This window comes from Malaya genurostris, chromosome 2 (assembly GCF_030247185.1).
Source record: "Malaya genurostris strain Urasoe2022 chromosome 2, Malgen_1.1, whole genome shotgun sequence".
Classification (NCBI taxonomy): Eukaryota; Metazoa; Arthropoda; class Insecta; order Diptera; family Culicidae; genus Malaya; species Malaya genurostris.
Window position 1 is genome coordinate 67,990,773 of NC_080571.1, and position 26,484 is coordinate 68,017,256.

At 38.4% G+C, this 26,484-nt stretch overlaps 1 protein-coding gene across 2 annotated transcripts in view; it reads right to left on the minus strand.

Annotated features, from left to right (window-relative positions):
* The window catches only part of LOC131432778 (cell adhesion molecule DSCAM-like), a 189,992-nt gene that overhangs the window by 100,695 nt on the left and 62,813 nt on the right, over positions 1–26,484 (minus strand). For both annotated transcript variants that reach the window (XM_058599283.1, XM_058599281.1), the window contains exon 3: positions 6,376–6,842. In XM_058599283.1, the coding sequence (XP_058455266.1) occupies positions 6,376–6,463 (88 nt within the window). In that variant the 5' untranslated portion in view covers positions 6,464–6,842. The remainder of the gene's footprint in view (positions 1–6,375; positions 6,843–26,484) is intronic.

Below are 26,484 nucleotides of genomic sequence, written 5' to 3' on the forward strand. Positions count from 1 at the left end.
TACAATCAGAGGTCGTCAAATGGTGAGATAACTAAGTCCTCACAAGTCCCTATCTCATGCCTCCCCGAGCGTCTATGATGACATTTGGTCAATAGAACGGCGTCGACTGGGTGCTATCGCCTTCTGCGTTAGTAGCAGAATGAGAGGGTGCGAAATGGCTTGTAGGTTGAAGCCCATTCTAAACTGCAGTGTTTATCATAGTATATTACAACATATAATTCTGTTGTTTATTACATCATGTATTATTATTATTATTTTAATTATTATTATTATTATTATTATTATTATTATTATTATTATTATTATTATTATTAGAAGAGCGTAACTTAAATTACGACATCAACTGTTATATTGTATCATAGCATATTATTTCATATATTATCGTCTTACACTATTTTATGTTATTATATAACATGTTGTATGGTATTATACTGCATTGCATTATATCATATTATATTGTATTATATTATATTATATTTTATTATATTTTATTATATTATATTATATTATATTATATTATATTATATTATAGGGTTTATTATGAGTAGTACTACGTACCTCTGCGCAAAATATAAATTTGTTTTCCTTATAAGTTATCATTTTTTAAGTAATCTTTTAACTAACTATCAAGGTCGCCACAAGGTGAGCTTGGTCCTCACTGGTTCCTGTTTCATGCCTACACGTGTGTCTGTGGTGACAAATGGTCTATGGAATGCGTTGATGGCAGAATGAGAGGATGAGAAATGACATATAAATTCAAGTAATATAATATCATAGCATATCGCAACATATTTTATTTATTCTATTATTTATTATATAATTCATTGTACTATATTACATTGTTTTTTATTGTTATTTTCATAATTATATTTATTGTTATTATTATTAATTTGTCATCAATAATAATAACATATATTATTTTTATAGATGTAGATATTATTATTGTTATTAGAAGAGAAATATTCTACTTCCTGCAGTATTGCGAAGATAGAAGAGCATAACTTATATTGTATGACATTGTATTATATTATAATTAATTAAAATATATTATATTATATTATGTTATATTATATTATTTTGTAATCTATTATATCATTTTATGTTATATTAATTTCACTACACTATGTTTCATTGTATTTATCAATATAAAACATTTTGCACGGGTGCGTAAAGGGGAGGGAGCATCAGGGCATCGGACGAATTGATGACTGGACGAGGGATTGTGGATAGCCAGCCCAAGTCACTTGAAGGAAATTTGTTTCCTTCTGAAGGTTTGAAATGACGCGCCCTTCTCAAACAAACCATCAGGCGGGTTCAAGCATGTATAGCGATATGCTTCATCCATGCACTGGATATTATGGTTGGAAAAGCATCTTTTATTTCCGCGGAATACGAGTAAGTGACTCTACTTACATATCCGCCCAACCCTTTTTGTTCGCTTTTCGGTAACAGCTATAGTAAGAAGGTGAATGGATGAGTCATATCGGGGCTACTGTAAGTCTACCCGCATCCACTGGCAAGTCCTTGAACTGATGGTGGCTTCCTTTCACATCACATCACACATCACATCACATCTTACAGCTGTTACAATCAGAAATTCATCGTCGTAATCTTCGTCCCTATTCTTTACTTCGGATTCCCCGTACTAGAACTAATTACAGATTCAACGAACTATTTGCTAGCATGTGCCGCGTGTTCAATCACTATTTCAGTACTTTTGATTTTTGATTTTGTTTTCAAGAAACTGTTGCTCAGATTGCTGTCTATTTAGATTCAGTTAATTTTAGTCTGATTAGTATTATTATTATTATGGTCTAATTAGTATTAATAATAATATTGAATTAAGTGTAAGACAAATGTGTCTTTTGGATTATTGTAATCTGTTGATGTTGGTTGGTAAACGACTGGACAATGCGCAATGCTGGCCCCAATGTGGTTCTTAGCCTCTTGTCCAGTAACTCCTATCCCTACCTCCCTGCGGTGCCGGCTGGGGTGCGAGTAACCATAGGAAAGATCGGGTTACCAACCCCGGTCGTATGCTGACAGGGAGGGGGGGGACTTGCCTTCTCTTCACAGAGAGCGAACCTACCCGAGCGTCTGTTTCCCATTTTGGGGCGGCTCGAAACAGCGTCTGTTCTCCATGTTAGGGGCGGCTGATTATCGTCCTTGTGCCAGCGCTGACACGATGGCCCTCCGGCGAGACAGGAGGTTGGTGCAGGTCTAACAAGCCGCCCGGAAAACACTTGTTACGCACAATCAAGTAAGAAATACAACTCGGAATAATCGGCAAAGACCTACGCAACGAACAAAGGACTACGATTGGAAGCTTGGCACATGGAACTGCAAATCGCTTGGCTTCCCAGGATACGACCGAATGCTGCGAATGAATGATGAGCATCGAATCCGCGGCTTCGATGTCGTAGCACTGCAGGAACTTTGTTGGACGGGACAGAAGGTGTGGAAAAGTGGGCATCGAGCGGCTACCTTCTACCAGAGCTGTGGCACAACCATGTGGCGTTCTAGGAACGGGAGTTATAGTGTTGGGCAAGATGCGTCAGTGAGAGGATCAAGGGCCGTTTCTTCAATTATAACATCATCAACGTGCACTGCCCACACTCGTCATCGGCGACATGAATGCTCAGGTAGGCCGGGAGGTAATTTTCAGCCCCGAGATCGGGCTGGAGAGCCTGCACCCGGTAACAAACGACAACGATGGGTGAGCTTTGCAGCCTCCCGCAGAATATTAGTTCGAAGCACCTGCTTTCCCCGCGAAGATATTCACAAAGCCACCTGGAGATCACCTGATCAACATGCAGAAAATCAAATCGACCACGTTCTCATCGACGGGCGATTCTTCTCCGATGTCACAGTGCCAACATTGATTTTACCACTACCTTGTCGCGGTTTGTATGCGCTCAAAACTATCGACGGCGCACAACACTCGTCGCACAGGAACGCCGGGTCTCAATCTCGCGCAGCTACGTAGCGTTCGTACTGCAGAGGAATACGCGCAACAACTGGAGCTAGTGCTACCAAAGGAAGAGCAGCTTGGCGCGGTGACTTTTGAAGACGGCTGGAGGAACATAAGGTTCGCCGTGAGTAGCACTGCTACAACCGTTCTTGGTACGAGGTTATCGAATCGAGGAAATGACTGGTTTGACGGCGAATGTCAGCAGTTGGTCCTAGAGAAGAATGCAGCAAGGGTGAGGATGCTGCAACACCGCACGAGGGCGAACGAGGAATGATACAGACAACGGTTTCCGGAGAAAAAAGCGCCACCAAGAAAACTAAGATCGCGAAGCGATGGAACAGCTGTACCGCGCAAATGACACACGGAAGTTCTATGAGAAGGTGAACCGCTCACGTAGAGGCTACACGCCACAGGCCGAAATGTGCAGAAATACCAATGGTAACCTTCTCACGAACGAACGTGAGGTCATCGACAGGTGGAAGCAGCACTATGACGAGCATCTGAATGGCGAAGCACAGGATACAGAGAACAACACAGGAATCAATCTGGGTGCACGCTCAGCCGACGACAGATTCCCAGCACCTGATCTGTCGAAGATAAATGAGGAGATCGGCAAGCTGAGTAACAACAAAGCCGTGGGCGACCAGTTACCAGGCGAGCTGCTCAAACATGTAATAGAGGCACTGGCAAGAGCGCTGCACTGGATGATTTCTAGAATTTGGGAGATGGAGATTCTACCGCAGGAATGGATGGATGGAGTGGTATGTCCCGTCTACAAAAAGGGCGATAAGCTAGACTGTTGCAATTACCGCGCAATCACATTGCTCAACGCCGCCTACAAGGTACTCTCCCAAATCCTTTGCCGTCATTTATCACCAATAGCTAAGGAATTCGTAGGGCCGTACCAAGCGGGATTTACTGGAGCCTGCGTCACTACGGATCGCATATTCGTGATAAGACAAGTACTACAGAAGTGTCGTGAATACAACGTGTCCACGCATCACCTATTCATTGACTTCAAAGCGGCATACGACACAATCGATCGAGAACAGAACGAATACGGTTTCCCGAATTAGCTGACGCGATTGGTCAAAGAAACGATGGATAGAGTGATTTGTTACGTCCAAGTATCTGGGACGCTCTCGAGTCCCTTCGAATCTCGAAGAGGGCTACGGCAAGGTGATGGAGTCTCTTGTATCTTGTTCAATATTGCCTTGGAAGGTGTGATTCGAAGAGCAAGGATCGACACGAGTGATACGATCTTCCGAAAGTCCATCCAACTTTTTGGCTTCCCTGGCGATATTGATATTGTGACACGTAACCTTGAAAAGATGACGGAAACCTACATCGGACTGAAAGCTGAAGCTAGGCGTATTGGACTGGCCATAAATGCGTCAAAAACAAAATACATGAGAGGAAGAGGCTGTAGAGAAGAAACACTGCGCCTCCCACCACTAATATTGATAGACGGTGACGATATCGAGGTGGTTGACGAGTTCGTGTATTTGGGCTCACTGGTGACCGCCGATAATGAACCAGCAAAGAAATTCAGAGACGTATTTTGGCAGGGAATCGTGCGTACTTTGGACTCAGAAAAACCCTCCGATTGAGAAAAGTACGCCACCGCCCGAAATTGACCATCTACAAAACGCTAATTAGACCGGTTGTTCTCTATGACCACGAGACCTGGACTATGTTAGCAGAGGACTAACGCGCCCTCAGTGTTTTCGAAAGCAAGGTACTGAGGACCATCTATGGCGGAGTGCAGATGGAAGACGGAACGTGGAGACGACGTATGAATCACGAATTGCAACAGCTGCTAGGAGAACCACCCATCGTACGGACAGCTAAAATCGGACGTCTACGATGGGCTGGGCATATCATAAGGATGTCGGACGACAGCCCAGTGAAAATGGTTCTTGAATCTAATCCGACTGGTACAAGAAGAAGAGGAGCGCAGCGAGCAAGGTGGATCGATCAAGTGGAGGGAGATCTCAGAAGCATCCGTGCCTTGAGTAGCTGGCGACGAGCAGCCATGGACCGAATTATGTGGAGACGTATGCTTGATACAGCAAAGGACACCCCAGGACTATAGCTGCTAGGTAGGGTAAGGTAAGTGATGTAAAAGATGAGGAGGTTTTATGCCTGTTGGAGAGCTAGTTTGACAGAAACTAGCTCCAATGGGCTTTTCCCTGCTCCTAAGTAAATAAACAAATAAATTAACAGATATAGATATATTCACGATCAAAAACATATCACTCTCTCAGAGGGTAAATTTTGAAAAGATGCCCCATAGTAAAGTCAGTTGTATTAGATAACTGACGTCTGTCTGAATCGTAGGAATAGTTGGATTATAAGATATTTAAGCTGTCCGATTTAGCCCTGGTCTCTTCTAATCCAAAAATGCGCAGGCCCTTATTACCGGTGTCACTACACGGTGAAAACCAAGTGAAGTGACTGTGACCCTTATTATGGGTATCACTTCACGGTGGAAATCAAGTGAAGAGAATGTACGTCCTTATTACGAGTCGCTTCTGTGACAAAAGTAATTACTTGAAGAAACTGGATGTCATTATGAACATCACGCCACCAACATTTTGTTGAAAAAATTAATTTTTTCCACCACAGTGATCACTTCACTATGCGTGATACTGGAAATAGGTAAAATCAAGTGAAGTGACATGTAAGTGAAGTGAATGTGAAAGTGGAGTGAGAACGGTAATAAGGGCCGGTACCTAAAACTAAAGCAAGAACTTAAGATGTCAATGAAATTTGAGCACATTTAATCAAAGCTAACAACTTGAACTTATCAAAGTTTTTCATCAAAAAGTGGAAAATGTTTTCTTTTCATCATGCTTTCGGCATTCGTTCAATTTACTTAAATAATGTAGATAAATTAAATGTTTTATTTAACTGGATTCGGTGTTGTGGGTGTGTTTAGGTAAATATGCAACGTAATTTGATTTGATAACGGAATGCCTAGTTAATAAGCGGATAAATGTTTTTGTTTCCTTCCGGAAAATAATTTACTGCAAAGCAGAGAGAAAGTAATAACAAATCAAGACTAATTTCACAGAAAACGAGCGCACAGCTTCGTAGTCCGATGCGGTCGGATTATGATAATCGCTCGCTCTGCATCGCATTGCCGTAATGTTACCTCAACACCGGATTCTACTTTCCGGTCTCCGACTGAAACATCTGACGAATCAAATTAAATCTTCATTCAAGTCCGTGCGCATCGTGTTACGCTGAATCCCTTCGGGCATTTTGCCGTGTTTCTTTTTATTAAAAAGCCCCACCTGCAAGCCAGTCTCGTCGTTAAATTGCAACGAACACTGCAATGCCGTTTAGTATCTGTCATCCAGTTTCAGCGGGTAACGGCAACGGTGCCGACAGTTACTTACCTGCCACTGCGATGACGAGGAAGTTAATCAACGATGCAATTAGTCTCAGCTTCGTGTTCATAGTGAAGCGGCACTGCACTATTACCATTGGGCTGTAGTATGACGAGTTGTGCTGATAATTTGCCACCGCCACCGAGTCACCATTTCGCGCACCAATGGTTTGCTGATGTTTCACTGCCTGCCTTCCTGCCTGCTACTTCACTGGATTTATTTTTTTTTGTCGCTCTCTCTCTCTCGCCTACTACTGCTCTATTCTCTATCGGAACACTGGTTTCACTTCTCCAGTTTAATCCCGCCCGACTCGCACCTTAATTTGAGTTCGTTTTCGCAACGACATTTTTATAATTAAATTCACTCACGTACCTGGGCCGGTATCGCATTTTACGGGTTGGTTTTATTTTCAATTAGAAGTACATGTCCGCCCGCCAAGAGTAGTAGCAACAACAGCACTACCGGTTCCTGTGTACCTGTGTGTGAAAGAGAGAGAAAGAGATATATCGAAAAGTTCATAAATACTTCATTCCAGCAATGGACAGCTTAGGAGGCTCTAATTTATGACATATGCGATAGCATTATGGGTACTAAATTAGGGTGATCAATATAGTGGCACTAGCTGTGATCGCACACAGAAAAATTCTCCTGTCTGTCCAATTTGTTTCTAGCGCAGATTAAACGGTGATGTAAATGTTTAAGCAAACATTGGCGAAATCAAACCATAAATTTTATTGCTACTACTATAATTATCATAAAAAAATATTTAAATGAGCTGAAATTCATTTGTAATTGCTGATATTTTCTCAGAGTGTTTGGCTTTTTCACGCGATACACAGCTTATCGGAAAGGGAAGTTTATGATTACAGGATTACAGGATGATTGAACGAAACGCGGATGGTGGCTCTCAACCCCTGTGGGAGTTATGTCCTTTTGATGATGCGTTCAGTCCAGAGCAAAGTTCGGGATGCTATTATATTTCATTCGCCTCCAGTCCATAAGCTAGCGGAACATTTTAACTACACATTTAGGCCAACCATTCTAGCCCACTAACGAGCGAATTGCAGAATTCAAATGAGATGGTTTCTTTTTCGGAACGATAGCATAGCTAGCGTTTTTATACATTCACATAGTTGCAATTTATATGGAAGGTTTTCCGGGCTTTTTTTATCATCACATTCTTCTCTTTATCCTAATTCACTTTTTGTTTCTATCCCCCAACGTGTGCGTTTTGTATTTTGTTTCTCATTTTTTTTTCTCTCGCATGCCTTCTCCGCGTCGACCGCCACCGCCGTCGGCAAGTGTTCCGGTCGACATAAATATTTCGCTTTTATCGTGGAGAAGAAGAAGCACAAGAAAAAAAACCTCCAGCTGAGACCATGGTTGACTTTGAAACGAGCAGAGTTCAACTTGATTTAGGAATATGTGACTGGACGGACGGTTGAACGGAACGGAACGAAAAACGGAACGGACACACGGGCGGATGTGTGGAACAATGGGAAGGAAAACTCGCTGTGGCCTGCACCGGAAACCGATGGGCAAGAGCAACCGTATTTCGGTTCGCACGGGCTCGGAACTTTCCGAGCTGCCCCGGCCATCGTTCGCTCGCTCCGGGTTTGTTTTGCTGCTCGTGTGAGGAACTACGGTCGGTGCTCGACGACACGCGCGGTTAGCCAACCGAACCGGGCCAAAGGAAACAGGCCATGGGAAGGAGCGACAAATTCATATGCAGCTCGTACCAGAGCTGGGGACCGTTGGATCCAACGGCCTCGCACCAGCAACGAATCTATTATTAAAATCCCTCTCGGTTGTTTGGTGGCTAAATGTTTGCTGAAGGAATCTGGTCCTTGCAGTTCGTTTGTTTACTGGAGACGGGTACGCGCGTACGACAGTGCCGTAACCGGGACACGTTGCGTCTTCATGATGAAGTGGCTTTCCGCATTCGGTGGAATACATTTGACTTGAAATAGGCTCCGACGATACAAGGTAGGTATTTTCGGAACAGAAAACACAAACGGTAAGTGGTTCTACAATATTGATTCAGACGACAGAGCCCAAGGCTGAAGAGCAACAATAGGCGATTTATAATGTATTGTATTTGATGTGGCACGGAAAAAAACTGAACGCAATAATTGACTAAGCGGAAACAGAAGTTCTCCGTATAAAAGAAATAGAAATAGGAATAGCTCAAACCAATTCCAGTGGAATTGCGCTCTAAGAGGATAGATAATATTGACAAGATGTCATGCACCGTTGGGCAATGTATCTATCTAAATACCACACGTGTACATAAACTTATATGCAATGGAGTCGCGTGGTTACTTACAAGTATTTTGATGTGGGATGAGATTGACCATTGATTTTTTGACGTAAATACGTCTAATGGGACGTCTTTTCAAAATTCGCTCTGTGAAGGAGTGGGTAGAACTTAATCGTGAATATCCCGTGATGTCCTAAACCCATCAATATAATTATTTCTCCATGCAAATAGAAATATGATCAGCAATTCATGATAAAATTTTCAAAAGTATGAGCAAACCAAAAAAACGCGAAAACTAAGTTTCTTTTGGAAACAACAAGGACAACTCAACATACTTGTTTGTGTTTCTCCTACCCGCAACGACAGTTTGAGGTAGTCAGTCACATATTCAACTAACTATACGAAAGCCGATCCACGTGGTTTAATGTTTCAAATGCTCATGTCGTGCTTTCAACCGACGCACAGTGAAAAAAAAACCAGGAAACCCTCAAAGAAATCGGGAACCATGTGAAAAGGCAACAAACAAGAGCGTTTCTTATGTAAAAAAAATCCACGAAATTCAATGGAATGGTTTTTAATGGCCGAACGAATCGCCATCCTGCTCGTTTTACCCCAAATGCCCAGCAGTTTCATGGTTTTCAGTAGTATTTGTTCTGTAACTTGAAAAGAAATCGAGTGCGGTCTACTGAAATAGCTTGATTTTATGTAAACATGTCTGGAGAATCGAATGGAAGAATATACACTGGCCGCACGAAACGTTCTGGTGATTATTTTACCCCAACTCCTCTGTTTCATGATATCTTATTGTGAATCGTCCTTAAATCTCGGTAAAACTTATTGGAAGTTTGCTAAATCTAGCTTATCTTATAGAAAAAAGTCTGTAGGACCGAATGGAAGAACCTACACTGGCCGCAAGAAACGTTCTGGTGACTAATTTACCCCATTTCTCCATTTCATGATATCTTATTGTAAATCGTCATTAAATTTAGGTAAAACTTATTGGAAGTTTACTAAATCCAGCTTATCTTATGTAAACAAGTTGGTAGAATCGAATGCTAGAACTTATGCTGGCCGCACGAAACGTTTTGGTGGCTATTTTACCCCAATTCCTTCAATTTGTGAAATTTTCATCTAAATAACCCTTAAATCTTAAGCGAACCACGTTGAAAGCATACGAAAACTATCTTATATTATGTAAAAAAGTCTGTAGAACCTAATGGAAGAACCTACACTGGCCGCAAGAAACGTTCTTTCTTGAATCCGACGGTGATCGAAAACTTCGAAAGGCTTGTCGAGCTCAATTCTCAGACCCGTTTTATGTCCTTGTATTTTGATTACATGGCTCAGCATATTGATCCTTCTTCGTTTATTTCCAACCATGCTCATTTCCTGGATACTTCTGATTCTACTGTGTTTTTCGACACATCCATGAGAGAAGAGATTCGTGGAATTCCGGATCACGTACACCCTCAAGTGATCCCTAATATTTTTTAATATAAATTCAGAGCAGTTGACTGTGAAAGGATGTTTTACTCTGATGGGTCAAATCTCAACGGATCCACAGGCTTTGGTATCTTCAATAAAAACATCACCGCTTCGTACAAAATCAGTGATCCGGATTCAGTCTACGTCGCAGAATTAGCTGCTATTCAATATACTCTTGAGATCATTGAAAATTTACCCAAAGATCATTACTTCATTGTCACGGATAGTTTAAGTTCAATAGAAGCTCTTCGTTCAATGAAGCCAGGAAAGTATCCCCCATATTTTCTGGGGAAAATATGGGAACACTTGCGAACTTTATCTGAACGGTCTTATTTAATATCGTTAGTCTGGGTCCCATCACATTGTTCCATTCCAGGCAATGAACAGGCAGACTCATTGGCTAAGGTGGGTGCATTAGAAGGTGAAATTTATGAAAGACCAATCTGCTTCAATGAATTTTTTAGCATTTCTCGTCAGAGGACACTCGAAAGTTGGAAAACTTCATGGAGCAATGACGAACTGGGACGATGGCTATACTCCATTGTTCCCAAAATATGAGTCGCGATTTCATTCGTGTGATGTCTCGACTCATGTCAAACCACTACACATTCAACGCACATCTCCGGCGTATTGGGCTCACGGAGAGCGGTCTCTGCACCTGTGGCGAGGGTTATCAGGACATCGAGCATGTCGTGTGGTCGTGCGTAGAGTATCGCGACGCCAGGTCGAAGCTACTGGAATCCCTTAGGGCCCGAGGTAGACCACCTGAGGTTCCGGTCCGAGATGTGATGGCGAGTCGGGATAGTTCGTATATGTTTCTCATATATCAGTACCTTAAACACATTAATATCCAAGTGTAATCTGATATACCTCGCTCAGAAAGTATAATCTCCATCCACGAAAATTCGAGACGACATAATCTAACAGATCGGCTGAAAAGTTCGTATCGTTTCTATGAGAGGGCGCCACTAGAATTAAATCCATACCATTTTCAGTTAGTACCAACCTTCAAAAGATACGTGTATAAATTTGACAGCTGTCTGATTATTAGTTTGTGAGATATTGCATTTTGAGTGAAGCTACTTTTGTTATTGTGAAAAAAAAGGAAAAAAAGGAATTTCGTGTGTCGATGAAACACTACTTTCTGATGAAAAAAGTGCCGCCGATACCAAAAAATGACTTGATGAGTGTTATCCAGACTCTGCACCGGGCAAAGCAACAATTCGTAAGTGGTTTGCAAAATTTTGTACTGGTCATATGAGCACCGAAGACGATGAACGCAGTGGACGTCCAAAAGAGGCTGTTACCGATGAAAACGTGAAAAAAAACCAAAAAATGATTTTCAATGACCGTAAAGTGAAGTTGATCGAGATAGCTGACACCCTAAAGATATCAAAGGAACGTGTTGGACATATTATTCACGAATATTTGGATATGAGAAAGCTTTGTGCAAAATGGGTGCCGCGTGAGCTCACAATCGATCAAAAACAACAACGAATTGATGATTCTGAGCAGTGTTTGGAGCTGTTATGTCGAATTAAAACCGATTTTTTTCGTCGATTTATAACAATGGACGAAACATGGCTCCATCACTTCACTCCGGAGTCCAATCGACAGTCAGCTGAGTGGACTGCACGCGATGAACCGAACCCAAAGCGTGGAAAGACTCAACAATCGGTCGGTAAGGTTATGGCGTCTGTATTTTGGGATTCGCATAGTATAATTTTCATCGACTACCTTGAAAAGGGAAAAACCATCAACAGTGACTATTATATAGCGTTATTAGAGCGTTTGAAAGACGAAATTTAATAAAAACGGCCTCATTTGAAGAAGAAAAAAGTTTTGTTTCATCAAGACTATGAAAACCATGCTGAAATTGAACGAATTGGGCTTCGTTTTGCTCCCTCATACACCGTATTCTCCAGATTTGGCCCCCAGTGACTTTTTCCTGTTCTCAGACCTCAAGAGAATGCTCGCTGGTAAAAAATTTAGATGCAATGAAGAGGTAATCGCTGAAACTGAGGCCTATTTTGAGGCAAAGGACAAATCGTACTACAAAAATGGTATCGAAAAGTTGGAAGATCGCTATAATCGCTGTATCGCCTCTGATGGCAATTATGTTGAATAATAAAAACGAATTTTGGCAAAAAAATGTGTGTTTCTATTAAACGATACGAACTTTTCAGCCGAACTGTTAATGATACTATTCTAGTTTTAAGTTAGTCGTTAATTAAGATTAGAAAATACCCTTGGCATCTTATTGCTTAAGCAGTGTGCCTAAAAATATATTACATTATTGAATAAAAAAAAGAAACGTTCTGGTGACTATTTTACCCCATTTCTCCATTTCATGATACATTATTGTAAAACGTCCTTAAATCTCGGTAAAATAGTCATCAAAACGTTTCGTGAGGCCAGTGTAGGTTCTTCCATTCAATTCTCCAGACTTTTTTTACATATTTTTAACATAAGATTTTTACATAAGATTAGCAAGAAGTTTTACTAAGATTTAGGGACAATTTACAGTAAGGATCTCATGAAATGGAGGAATTAGGGTGAAATAGCCACCAAAACGTTTCGTGCGGCCAGTGTGGGTTCTTTTAATCGATTCCCCAGACTTTTTTTACATGAAAGTAGGCTATTCCAGAATACCGCACTCGACTTCTTTTCAAGTTACAAAGCGAAAGTTACAAAGCGAATGTTAAAGTTACAAATGAAACCCCAAAACTGCTGTACTGCTGCTGGGGTAAAACGAGCAGGATTGCAATTCGTGCGGCCATTGTAAACCATTCCATTGAATTCCTTGGACATTTTTACATAAGAAACGCTTTAGTTTTTTGACCTATCTCAATTTGTTCATGAGTTACAGAATTCTTTGCGGGTTTTTATAGATATTTTCCAACTGTGCGACGGCAGCAGGAAACTGATATTTTTAAAATTCTAGAACTGCATTCTAAAACTGAATTCAGAACCTGGATTCTGCCCAAAATTAATATCAGGCTTAAAATTTATCTTCAGTTTTAACTTTCAGAATGTAGCTCTAACCTAATCAAGAAACCAGTTCCAAAAACCCTAATTCCGGATTCTGGAACTGGTTTCTTGATTAGGTTTTAGAACTGAATTTAGTTCCTTAGTTTATAGTCGGGATTCGAATCCAGATTTCTGGTTTAGGATTTCAACTTCAAAAATCATGAGCTAAATTCAGGATATGAACTTTTGGATCTGGATTCTGGAGCTAAATTTTAGTTCTGATCTCCGAATGTGAATCTAATTCCTAAATTAAGTTCCAGAATCGATTTACAGAAATCAGAATCTGCATGCTGGAACCAAATTCGGAACTTGGATTCTGAAACTTATTAATTATTAGTGGCTTTATAAAGGTTCGAAATTCAAGTTTAACATCCAGTTCAAGAACTAAATTCGGAACCTGGAAATTCTGAAAATTGGTTCAGTTTCATAATTCTAGGACTAAATTTCTGACCTGTATTCTTGATCTGGATTCAGAACCAGATATTAGCAACTGAATTCTGAGCCTTTCGCAGATTTTGAAATTATTTCTAGCAGTTCCAGTTTTAGTATTCACTCTTGACCCAAACTTCTAGTTCTAGTGTAGATGAATAAACGATGGCAAAAAGACTGAACAGTTGTAAACATTGGATAAATTCCGAAAATCGATTGTTTTTTGATCCAATTGAATATTCTGAGTATCTAAATCTGCAAACAGAACTGTATTTATTCCGTGTTATTTATTTGTATGGTATAATCAGTTTGAATTCAATAAGTCGTACTCTAGTAAAGATGCACCGTTACAATTCTGGAAGCATCAGTTCGGTTTCACATCTCATCCAAGTCAGTCGATAAACCAAAACCGCTTACGTTCGGGACAGAAGAAACCAAGTACAGCATTGTGTAGTGAACAATAGAACGATCTCGAAATGAGTGAACCAAACGAACAAAAGCTACCGCCGGTACGAAAGAATACAATTATTGTTGACTTCAGACAGTGCAAAATTCGACCTTCGATACGAGAACTTGAAAGTTTGCTTAAGGAGCAAATGCATCTTGACATTAAACGTGTGCATTTACTTCAATGCAATAAGACCAGTAATGTTGTTTATATCCAGTTCTGTAAAGAGTTGGATGCAATTCAATTCGCTAAAGACAATAATAATGTGCACTATGTGGAGCACGAGAACATTAAGTACAACATTCCAGTATATATGGATTATAGTGCTATAGAAGTGCGTGTGCATGATCGTCACTCAAGCGTCACCGATTCTTATATTCGCAAAACTATGTTCCAATACGGAGAGATTCTCTCTATCGAAAAAGAAAAGTGGAAGAATTTTTTCCCCGGTATTTTAAATGACTTACGTTTGTTACGCATGCGCTTGAGGAGGCCTATACCTTCTTATGTGACATTCGGTCAGGATACAAGAATCCCGTGCAAATCACTTGTTACCTATGACAATCAGATGGCCACATGTCAATATTGCCAAAAAGCTGTTCACTACGGTAAGCCATGTGCTAAACTGGACAAGGAGACAACTATACCACAGGACAACGGTGCTTCCTTCACACCAACCCCAAGCAACCCCAGAACACCTGTGACAGCCACCAACAACAATGAAGTATCCCCTTCAACGAAACCATCCAACGTATCCCCTATAGAACAAAGTACACCAGCTGCAATTAACAGCTTACCATCTAACCAACCAGCAACTGCAAACAATGTACACCAAGGCGCATCTACAGCAACTAGCAACGAAATCAACAACAATACCACGGCAATGGATGACGAACCACGAACAAACTGCCCCTCAATTCTCGCAGGAGGAAAATGGAAGCTCCTCTCCCCCTAGAAAAAGGATGACAACGAGATCCAATACAAAAAAAAAAATTATCTAAAAACTCAGCTAAAAATATCTTAAAAAAAAAAATTCTGGAAGCAAACCAAAATTCACACAATCTACTAATATGAATGATTATTTATTTTCGGACGTGTGAAAGGTGCTCAGTTTTATTCCTATTCACATACTCCAGTTATGTAGGTGACATTACCGACCGCCGTTTTTTCATAATCGAATAAAAAAATATTGAATTAAAAAAATTCACTTCTGATTTTTTTGCTTGCGCGATAATCACTGAAAACTCACGCAGCAAAAAATCAGTTATGCAAAGTTTCGGAATGTTCAGCTCAGAAAAAAGTTTGCGATTGAATATATTTGACAGAAAATATGAGCAATTCCATACGAAATCGAAGGTCGACTTATTCTTGTATTTTTTTATTTGGCCTAAATTTGCGTCATCAGTTTGCGAGTTCAATTATAGCCTTACTTTTGAGAAGGAACTACGCAAAAATCTCTTGAAATTTTTCAGTAATATATATTTTAGAAACGTTGGGTCCAATCGATTTGGTATCTTTTGTAATGTTTTGGGTAATTATAAGGACTATGTAAAACAGTTTTGCATAGTTGAAAATATATTTCTTAGTTTTGTTTAAAAAATTACGCTAAAAATTTAAATATCTCAAAAATTGTATTTCCGTTTTTTTTTATTTTTTGATATGTTGTAGCTGAAGTCCAAAGTAAAATTCTGTCAAATTTTAAGAATGGATAAATAATAGTGGAAAAATTTACTTATTTTCAAAATTATATAAATTTTGAAAATCATGAACAAAATTTTTTTTTAATTTTCCAATCTTATGGAAGTTCACGGGATTTCCAATGAAAAAAAATGTTAATTAAAGTTTTGCTATATGCTACCGTTCTCGAAATACAGCGGTTTGAAAAAGAAATTTCGGGATACTATTACTTTTTATAACGTTTTTTTATGATTTAAACTTGTTAACATAGCAGCAAATTTTCTTGAAACAGTGGTTAAATTGATAATCAAAAGTTAGTACTCTTTCTATGATATAATTGTTTCCAAATATTATGTCGCATATTTTAATATTATGTACCAAATATATGATAAAGGGAATAAATATTTTTCGTAAAAAATTAGATAATTTATTTCCTAGTTTTCTAATATAAACATACCTGTTGGTTGTTAAAGTTACCCATGTTTGTATATAAAACAATTTACTGCGAATAAACAAACTAGTGAGAAACGAGTGACAGGCAAGTGATAATAAAAAAAAACAATAAATAGCCAAGAATTGAAGAATGAACTACAAAATCAATAGCATCTACTACAGATTTTGCGTAAACGTGTTTTTTAAAAAGTGTTCCAAAAAGTGCCGAATAGAAAATGAAAATTTTCCGAATTTTTTTTCAAACCGTCGTGTCTTGAGAATGGTAGCATATAGAAAAATTTTGATTAACATCTTTTTTATTGAATATTTGGCGTTCTTTCAAAACATTTTGTTGAAAATTATTTAAACATAAATTCTTTATGATTATCAAAATATTACATTATTTTAAAATATGTTACTTTTTCAAATATTATTTCTCCATTGTAAAAGTTAATTAGTTAATTAGTTTATTGTGAAAATATAAAAAAACAAAAAAAAACATTTTAAAGAAATTTTAATTTTTGGTGTAAATTTTAAAACAAAAATATGTTTTCAGCAATGCTTAATTTTTTTAAAGAGTCTTTGTAATTACCTAAAACATTGTACTAAATACCAAATCGATCGGACCGATAGTTTTCGTGATATATACTATTGAAAATTCGCATGGGATTTTTGCTTCGTGCTTTTGAAAATTCTCATGGAATTTTTGTTGCTGAGATGATATCCGTCTCTCTTTGATGGCACCGATTGAATCGTGCGAAGAGTTGGTAGAGAGCATTCTTTGATATGATAAAAGTCTTGGTTGAAGCTTGTAGTTTATATTGAGAGTGTTTTCTCTTTACGCGGGCCCAATACCGCTCGATAGGTCGCAACACCGGGCAGTTAGATTTTTTGGAAAACTTGTTTTCTTTTTATTCGAAATAAATAGTATAAAGCAGTATAAAAGACATTTCGAGAAGCTGTTGAAAGTCTGCCAGTACATAAGTTTCATCGTCCAAAAGTATGGACGCATTTTGATTTCGCTGTAAATAATTCACAAGTGTTAGATATTCAAATTTTATTCGATATACTGATAATATTAGACTACAACAACAGAATATTATTCTCAACATTTGCTACTTAGCCATTGTAGGCGTACTGCAAGCCCAGCCGAGGCAGGCATTTGAATGAAATTATATTTCACAAGTAACCGAAGGAATTGTACTTTAATATGAAAAAATAAATTTTGAAATCGGATGAACCGTTTGTGTTTTATTGCATGTTTAAAAAAACAAGTTACATGGCGGACCCTGTACATTCTACTCATTTTAACAAACTAATGATTTTCTTGGGTTTCAGGAAGTGCTTTGACTTACAAAAAATCTATTTTCAACTGTAGTTTTTGTGTGTCTTATTTCTAGAACAGACAATGTATGGAACACTTGTAGAACTAATTTAATACTATTATTTTGCTGAAGGAAGTATGTTGATACGTTAAGGCGTTTAGGAGTTATGCAATGTTTTTGAGTTTTTGAAGGAATTTTTAAATCTAATTTTGAAAAGTTTAAAAGATAATACCCTTCCAATTTCTCTTGAATTTTTACTAATATTATTACCTTTCAGGAACCGCACAGGATACATTTTTATCGATCTGGCATCTAATGAATATTGATATTTTTTTTTTTTTTTGTTTCAATTATAGAGGTTTTAACATCTTAAGGTCATTCGCTTCTTCGGACCAGAAAATCTTTCTGACCCTATGTGCGGGGTTGGGAATCGAACCCAGGTGGGCTGCGTGATAGGCATCGACTATCCCATCACGCTATACCCGTCCCCAATATTGATATTTGAAGCTTGACTGTCTTGATGAAAAATAATAACTTTTTACTGGTAGCTTATATGAAAAAGCTTGGTAGAGCAAAATTATACGCAATGATTATTTCAACAATTCTTCTGAAGACAACTCTTCCGTAGAACGTTTCACAAAAAAATTATAACAAAAAAAGTGATTTTTCAGGAGCCACCCTACTTTTCCTCGGAGAAATTGATGTAACTAGATCAAATGAAGAGCTAGAGAGGTGTTTTTTTCAACAAAGTTGCTCAAAATAAAATTTCCTTTAACTTTACAGGGTCCAGCACTCGAAGTGTAACCAACTTCAGACCTTCGAGCCTGGCGTCAAGGTAAATGCGACATATTATCGGGAAAGTATTCTGGAGGTTGCTTTGAAGCCGTGGGCAGACAAACATTTCGGTGGCAGACCATGGACGTTTCAGCAGGACTCGGCACCGTCTCACAAAGCTCGGGTGAACCAAGAATGGCTGAAAAACAACGTTCCGAACTTCATCACGTCCACACAATGGCTCTCGAATTCACCAGATGCGAATCCAATCGATTATTCTCTTTGGGCCATTTTGGAGAGCAAAGTCCGAACTAAAAGATACACCAGTCTCGAGGCGAGTGGGCCAAAATACCTGCAAGTCACATTCGGGCAGCTTGCGATTCGTTTTTTGACCGTCTCAAGGCCATAGTCAAGGCAAAAGGTGGTCATATCGAGCAAAAGTGAATTGATTCTGAATTTTGTATTATTTTTACACATTTTGTACTTTGAATTAAGTAAAAGTAATTTTCCAAACTGAATTTATGGTCTTTTCAATTGGTTACACTTCGAGTGCCGGACCCTGTATTGTACAACAAAATCAGTTTTGAGTTCAATTAATAAAGTTAGATATCAGATTTCAATCTAAATGAGGATCACCCTAGTAACCTTCTTCATCAAAAGGAGCACCATTTGATAACAAACAACTTTTGTGAAGACACTAACTACAAATAACTAATATTTAATAGTGAAAATATTTTTGTCACGCTATTTTCCCGTTTTGGACCATAGTGCATTCTACCGTTGATTTCGAGTAGTGGCAAGAAGCAAGATCTCACCAGAAGACAAAAGGATCCTTGTGGCTTCGGATCAAGGGTAGAATTCGTTTTTGTAAACATTTCTTGACCGACTTGACAGACCATAACTTTCTTACCTAATTTTTCGACTTCAATCGATGTCTCGGACTGGTTTAACACTTGCTCTCTCGCACTGTATAATATTGTGGTCCCGGCGTATAATTGTGTATAATATTGTGATTTGTAGTCGAGTTTCACGTAGGTTTCGTCGTCCATGATTATGCAGTTCAAATTTCCAGCAAGAATCATATTGTACAGCTTTCGACCCCTTGGCCTGATCGATGCTTCTTGTTTCGTACTACGTTTTGGATGTTTCTGCTTCTTATAGGTTCGAAGATTCAAACGTTCTTTAGCACGAAGATCATTTGACTTCGAAGTACCCACTTTTTTGGCCACATCCCGAACTGGAACCTCCTTCTTTTGTTCGAACGCCTTCAGTATACGTTTATCCAATTGAGGGTTAGCAGGATCTTTTTTTCGATCCGTTTTCGATTTATTCTCAAAGGTGTTATCCTCACCGAACTTCCTGATTGCATTTCGCACGGCTTTTTCACTTACTCCTTCCATTTTTGCTATCTTTCTCAGTGACAGTCCGCATTCTGTTCACCATTTGTACACAATTTCTCGACGTTGTTCTGTTGAAAGCATTTCGAAACAAACTAATGAAAACGAATAAACAACCGCACAAGTGGTTAGAAAAAGTGTAAACAACAGGACGCAGCTATAAAAATTGACAGACTCTGAACCATTGCGAAATGACAGCGGCTTTGGTTGCGTCCATACTTTCTAGGACAGTCTTTAGTGCTACAACTTGGGGACCGTTCATAAACCACGTAGACCAAAATCTGGTATTTTTGAACCCCCTCCCCCCTCGTAGACTTTTGTAGACTTTCCAATCAGCCGTTCTTATTTAACATACCGGTAAAGCAGAAACCATAATTTTTGCAAATTAAAATCAACAATTTTATGGGTGGAAATAGTTGGTTGGCTCGATTTCAACCTCTGGGATGTATTTTTATCCGTTTTTGGTTGGAAGAAACCACACTGACAACTACTTCACGTCAGAACAAAAATATGAATAACTTTTTAGACTTCCTCGCGATTTGGTATTTTCATAATTAATTACTTTTTCTTATTAGTGATCGGCTATAGATAAGTGATAGATTTTGATAATTTTGTCACACTACTAACACCTTTACCGATTTCTAAAATTCTATGGACATTTCACTCGTCAGAACGCTTATGGATTGCAGAAGCAACTGACATTATCTTCATTTCTCCTTTCACTGCTTGATTACGATGTGACTAAATAATAATCGGAAAGAAAACGGAAAATTGCATTCACTCGAAGAACTTGGAGAAGAGGAGACGTTCTAAGTCGAAGAAAAAAAATGTCCAAGATTAGAAGTCACGACATAGTGCTCACAAACTAAATCAAACATGTTGTGTGACAAACGAGATCAACTAATATGCAGCACACCAACGTGGACAAATTCACCCATGCTGCGAATAAATAACAGAACTAATGAAAACCAGCCGTTCTGCAGCACGGCCTGGCACCAACTGAGCAATATAACGGAATATAAGTGATGGTGTGATAGCAAAAGCAGTCTTACACCGAAAGAAGCTGCACTGCTACTGATTGAAATACGATGAGAAAAGCAACGGTCAAAACTCTCGGATGCGGTAAAGGAGTCGAGAAAATGACATCATTATGTCATGCTGTGATTGGCTCTTGAAGCCAATTGGTCAATTTAATCCGATTTTTCAATGGAGTACTATTAAAATACTTAAATAACGCTAGAATATGTGTTTAAGTAAAATGTTTCCAAATTGATTATACAAAACCATCAACATATAAAAAGGTGCTTATAATTAACACAGAAACACAGGCAAACACAGGCGACATTAGTTTTCCTCTTTGATGCTCGTTAGTTGTGTATAAAACACAACTTTTAAGTATACTTGATTTTTGTATTATTTGTGGTAATCTAACATAACTGAAAATTTTATCATAAACTGTTGATCATGTTTACGATTGAATGAGGAAAAGATTATGTTGCTACGCCAAGAACAACAAGATATATTCACGATTTTGTTCTACCTATTCTGGTACAGAGTAAATTTTGAAAAGAAACTTGTAAATTTTCCATTCAATGCATGTTAAATCTTCGATGATTTTTTGGCTCATAGCAAATTGTGCAATGCGCGCCCGCTGAAGAACAGGGTAAAACGAACTCTTTTTGGGTAGAAATTTTACTGGGCCTACTTGATCCATGTGCTCCACTATTTCGGACCACATGCTTAGTTGAACAGCATACCTATCTCCTGTGTCATTTCCCATTATATAAATTGTGTTTAATGTCGTCCGAACAAATTATTGAATAGTCACACGAAATTTGACAGACACATTAATATACCTACATTAGAAGGGATATTACGTGAATCTTCAAAAATTCACAGATTTCTAAAAACTCCATTAAAGTAAAGCTCCAACTTCCAGACTGTCGTAATGCTTTAAAATGTCATTCATACACAACATAATTGAGGTGTAATATAAGTGGCAAAGTAAAATTATCACCGTAATATCGAACGGTAAATCGGCCTAACTCTAAACGTAATAGAAAATCACTTTAAAATGGTAAATCTTCTTTTGCGTGAACCTTTAAGTGGAGTTTCTAATTACTTTCACTTAATCACAATTAAATTCTACTATTCACTGTCACGTCACTACACTTTCACTAAGATGTAATAATTGCAATACAATTTTGAACTATTTTTTGTAGTATTCATTAATTCATGCCAACCAAAACGACAAAAAAAAAGTGAAAATGGTTCCAATGATTGATTTAAAATGACCTCGAAAATAGCGTGGTGGATTGTCTAAAAATTATGCTTGTAGATTATTATCAATATTTAGAAGGTTTTTTGCGTGATATCCAAAAGACAAAATTGCACCGATAAGAAAATTAAGCAATAGCTCATACAATCATTTTAAATTCGCTGAAGCTGATGGACAACTTAGACTACATGTACCACAATTTTTTTTAGCACGAACTCAATATGGAATAGAAGAACATATAATTGTTGATTCAACTGACAAAATCAGTTTGTTTTTATTTTCTTCTAAAGATGTATACGCTATACGTGAGTAAAAATAAATTAGAGAGTGAGTAAAAATAAATAACAAAGTTCAATTAATGAATGTAAAAAAATTTGAGTGAAATGTAAATAACTTAGGTATAACAATTCTGCAGATGTAATAATTAATTCATAACTCTGAACAGATGTGCTCTAATAATGAAAAAGTAGATTCAAACACATTTATCCAGTACAGATTCGAAGTTTGTCATGTGAACACCAATGAACGAAAACAGCTTATTTAGTATGAAGATGTGCGTGCTCGATTAATGCGTTCCTTTACAATGAAATCATTGCAGTTCTCTTCATTCATTCACAAGATGCATTCACAGTAAAAAAGTTATAGTACACTTTATGTTAGTAATTCAGTATGAAATCACGTATTACGTGCTTTATTCTATTGTGATAATTTCATTGCTTTCTAATCGCTATAGAAATAATGACGACAAGAGACCTCCATCCTCAAAATGCACGTTCATATTACGCTATTCTTTATGTTCAGTTGTAGAAACTGTAGCCCCTCTTTACAATCGAGATGCATTTGCTAGTTTAGTAAGATTAAAAAGATCGAAAAACAGATCCGTTTGAAATCAACAATGACTTGATCATTTGCTATTTGGTTCTAATTGCCGCATAAAGTCTACTATATCGATTTTGATTTTTTTCTTTTCGGCAAGTATAAACTAAGAAAGACGAAAGATATGAAATGAGAAGACGGATAGGTATTCTAGATAGCCTAAGAAGTCTTTTCATTTCATATCTTTCGTCTCTCTCAGTTAATAATTGCCGAAAAGAACCAATCAAAATCGATGTATCAGGTGTACAACTTTGCTTCCACCGTTTTTTTCCAAAGTTAAAAGCTTCACTTGCTTACAGGTGTATTATTCAAAGTATTGTCCGTCGCTAGCGACAACTTTCTCCCATTTTTCCGGCAATTTTCGGATTACGGCTCGAAAAAAGGAGTTCTCTTTTGACGCTATCCATGAAGCAATCCATTTTTCCAACTCTTCGAAGGATTGAAAATGTTGATCTGCCAGGCCGTGTGTCATCGAACGGAATAAGTGGAAGTCAGAAGGGGCGAAATCTGGGGAATACGGCGAGTGGGGCAAGACATCCCATTTCAGCGTTTCCAGGTACTTTTTGACCACTTTTGCGACGTGAGGCCGAGCATTGTCGTGTTGAAGGATGACTTTGTCATGTCGCTCTTGATATTGTGGCCGCTTTTCTTTTAGCGCGCGACTAACGCGCATCAGTTGCGTTCGGTAGCAATCTCCTGTGATGGTTTCACCCGGTTTTAAGAGCTCGTAGTAAATCACACCGAGCTGATCCCACCAAAATACAAATCAACATCTTAGCGCCATGAATATTCGGTTTTGCCTTCGACGAAGTAGCATGCCCGGGCTTTCCCCATGATTTTTTGCGTTTAGGATTATCGTATCGAACCACCGGTTACGATTCGATGTAAAAACCCCTTACGATTTTGTCTTTGAAGCAGTTGCTCACATACAAATAGATGGCGCTCGATGTCCCTCGGTTTCAACTCGTACGGCACCCAGTTTCCTTCTATCTGAATCATACGCAGGGCCTTGAAACGTTTTGAAATGGCTTGCTGACTCACTCCCAACGATTCGGCAAGCTCTTCTTGGGTTTGGCATGAATCTTCATCAAGCAATGCTTCTAGTTGTTCATCTTTGAAGGTTTTTTTCTCTTCCACCACCATGTTTGTCTTCGACATCGAAATCACCATTTTTAAAACGTTGAAACCACTCCCGACACGTTCTTTTACTCAGAGCAGCATCACCGTAAGTTTCTGAAAGCATTCGATGCGCTTCAGTTGCATTTTTTTCGAATTGTAACAGAAAAGTAAAACTTCCCACAAATGGCGAGAATTGGGCACATAAACAGACATTTTCGAGCGTGAATAATACGAAAACAAGAACAACTATCACTGAAACGGCGATGACAATTCGTTAGGCACTGTACACACTCACTTTAAAGGCATTATCATCTATGTATTTTGACCAGCCTCAGCCGGTACACCACCTATCGGAAAACGGCGGAAGCAAAGTTGTACACCTGATAGTAGACTTGTTCATTTGTTTAGAAATCGTTTGGTAGTTTACTCATTGTATTGGTTTTTGGTTCTCTTCTCCCAGTCATAAGCGGTTTATTTTATCGATTGTCTAGAGGCGAACTAACCCATAAGCTATTTTTTTTGGGTAAAACGACAATTTTCATCATCGGTTTCACATTTTTTATCTAGCCTTACTTTTGAAAATAAATATAACCTCCTTTGAGGTTTCCAAAAACACAATAAATTGCTCTTTGAGGAAGATGAAATCTTTTATTATTATCCGATAGTTCAATAAATTTCATCATTTGTCAGGTATAACACTTGAAAAATCGAGAAAAAAATATCTACGATAACGATTTTGAGAAAATTTTGTTTCAAGAACCATTTTAAAAACGAAGTCAAAGTTTAACTAAGGCTAGAGTGAGTATGGCGGTGTAAATTGACCTTTTTGGTAATGAATCAAAATACATAGAACGATTATGCAAAATTTGAGTCTAATCAAAACACACAAAAAAATAATAATTTGGCCATCTAGTTTAAATGGAATCACTCCCAAGAATTTTTGGCAGTTTCCATACTTAGTATGAAGCCGGCTGTTCGTAGATTTGACATGTAATCAGTTGATTTCAAATGAAAACTCTCCGCTCTGATCAAATATCACGTAAGCAGAATAGTCCGAGAGCCAACGTATTCTGAGCACGCATACCATTTAAAACACTCTACTGCGATAGGAGATATCGCACTGACTAATGGATATAATGGAACTGAAATTCATCAATTTATTATTATTATTTTTACGTTTCGTCTTTGACTCATCAGTGCAGAGCAGTTCAAATTGAACTCCTTAGTGCTAAACTCGGCAGTTCACGTAAAAATAATAAAAACTGTTATGTGCCCTAGCACAAAATTTGGCTAACCCCTAAATGACCATACCAGCATCGGCCAGAAATAGTCGAAAACACGTTTTCGTTCGGCACGTCAGAAAAGACATTGCACTCCGTTGCAAAACAAAAAGTGTTCTGTAAGTAGCAGAAACTTTACGTCTGCTTAGCGGTTCAAATTGAACTGCCGAGTTTAGCACTAAGCAGTTCAATTTGAACTGCTCTGCACTGATGAGTCAAAGACGAAACGTAAAAATAATAAAAACGGTTATGTGCCCTAGCACAAAATTTGGCTAACCCCTAAATGAATTTATTATTTCCCAATAGTTTCAGCAACGAAAATCTCTACCTAATTTCTAACGAATCGGCATTTTTATACATTTCGCCCTAGTAACTCCCATCAACGCTTCGGCATCGAAAACGCTTTGCTGTCAGCTTCAGTATCAATATCGACAATCGAAAGCTTCACGCTAAGAAATGACAGCCGCAAACATGTGTTCTGTTTGCTAAGGAAAGCAGAACTTAATCATATCACGATGCACCCCACAGTCATGGGGCTTCGTCAATCTTCGCTCGGTTCGAAGTGGAGGAACAATCATGAAACGTACGTTTAAAGTGACGTGCAAACAAATTGCACTTCTCGTATGCATCGCAGGATTTCCCGATTTCCAGAAAACGCTGTGCGTGGCAGGGGAAGTCTTCTTCCCATTCCGATTGATGAACGTCTTCGGTTTGCCTGGTTTATTTACAATTTCAATCAACAAAGTGAGACTATTGATTATTTCCAAGCATGCTTAAGCTATTTGTCTGCATGCTACGGTAGTGGAAAATGTAATTCGAGCTTGACGCTGCACTCGAAGCTAAAATTGGGAATTGCAAAATCTACGTTATCGTGTGATTGTTTTAATGACTGTTGATCGGAAGGAAAGTCAAAAGCATACTAATTCCTAACATTTTAAAACCTGCTTGTCGAACTCATCCCTGAAATACCATTAGTTTAACGATTCGGAAGAAAATCATCAATCTAACAGAGAATAACAGAGCATTTCAAAAGCATTCAGTATGTTTCATGGGCTAGCATTAACTGAGCTAGAAAATATATTTGTATTGGATATCTTAACTCATCTGCTAGACGACCTGTCTGGTTCACGAGCAGGCACTAACTGAACTAAAAAAATTCACCGAGAATATATTCAACGATTCTGTTTTATGCTAAAGTTCGTACTATACAGAACGGAGCGGTATTTTCTTTCATATATGACGCATAGACCCCCTACACCGACCGAAGTAGAACTGCTACGGAATGAAACACGAGGTGTGAAGTAACGA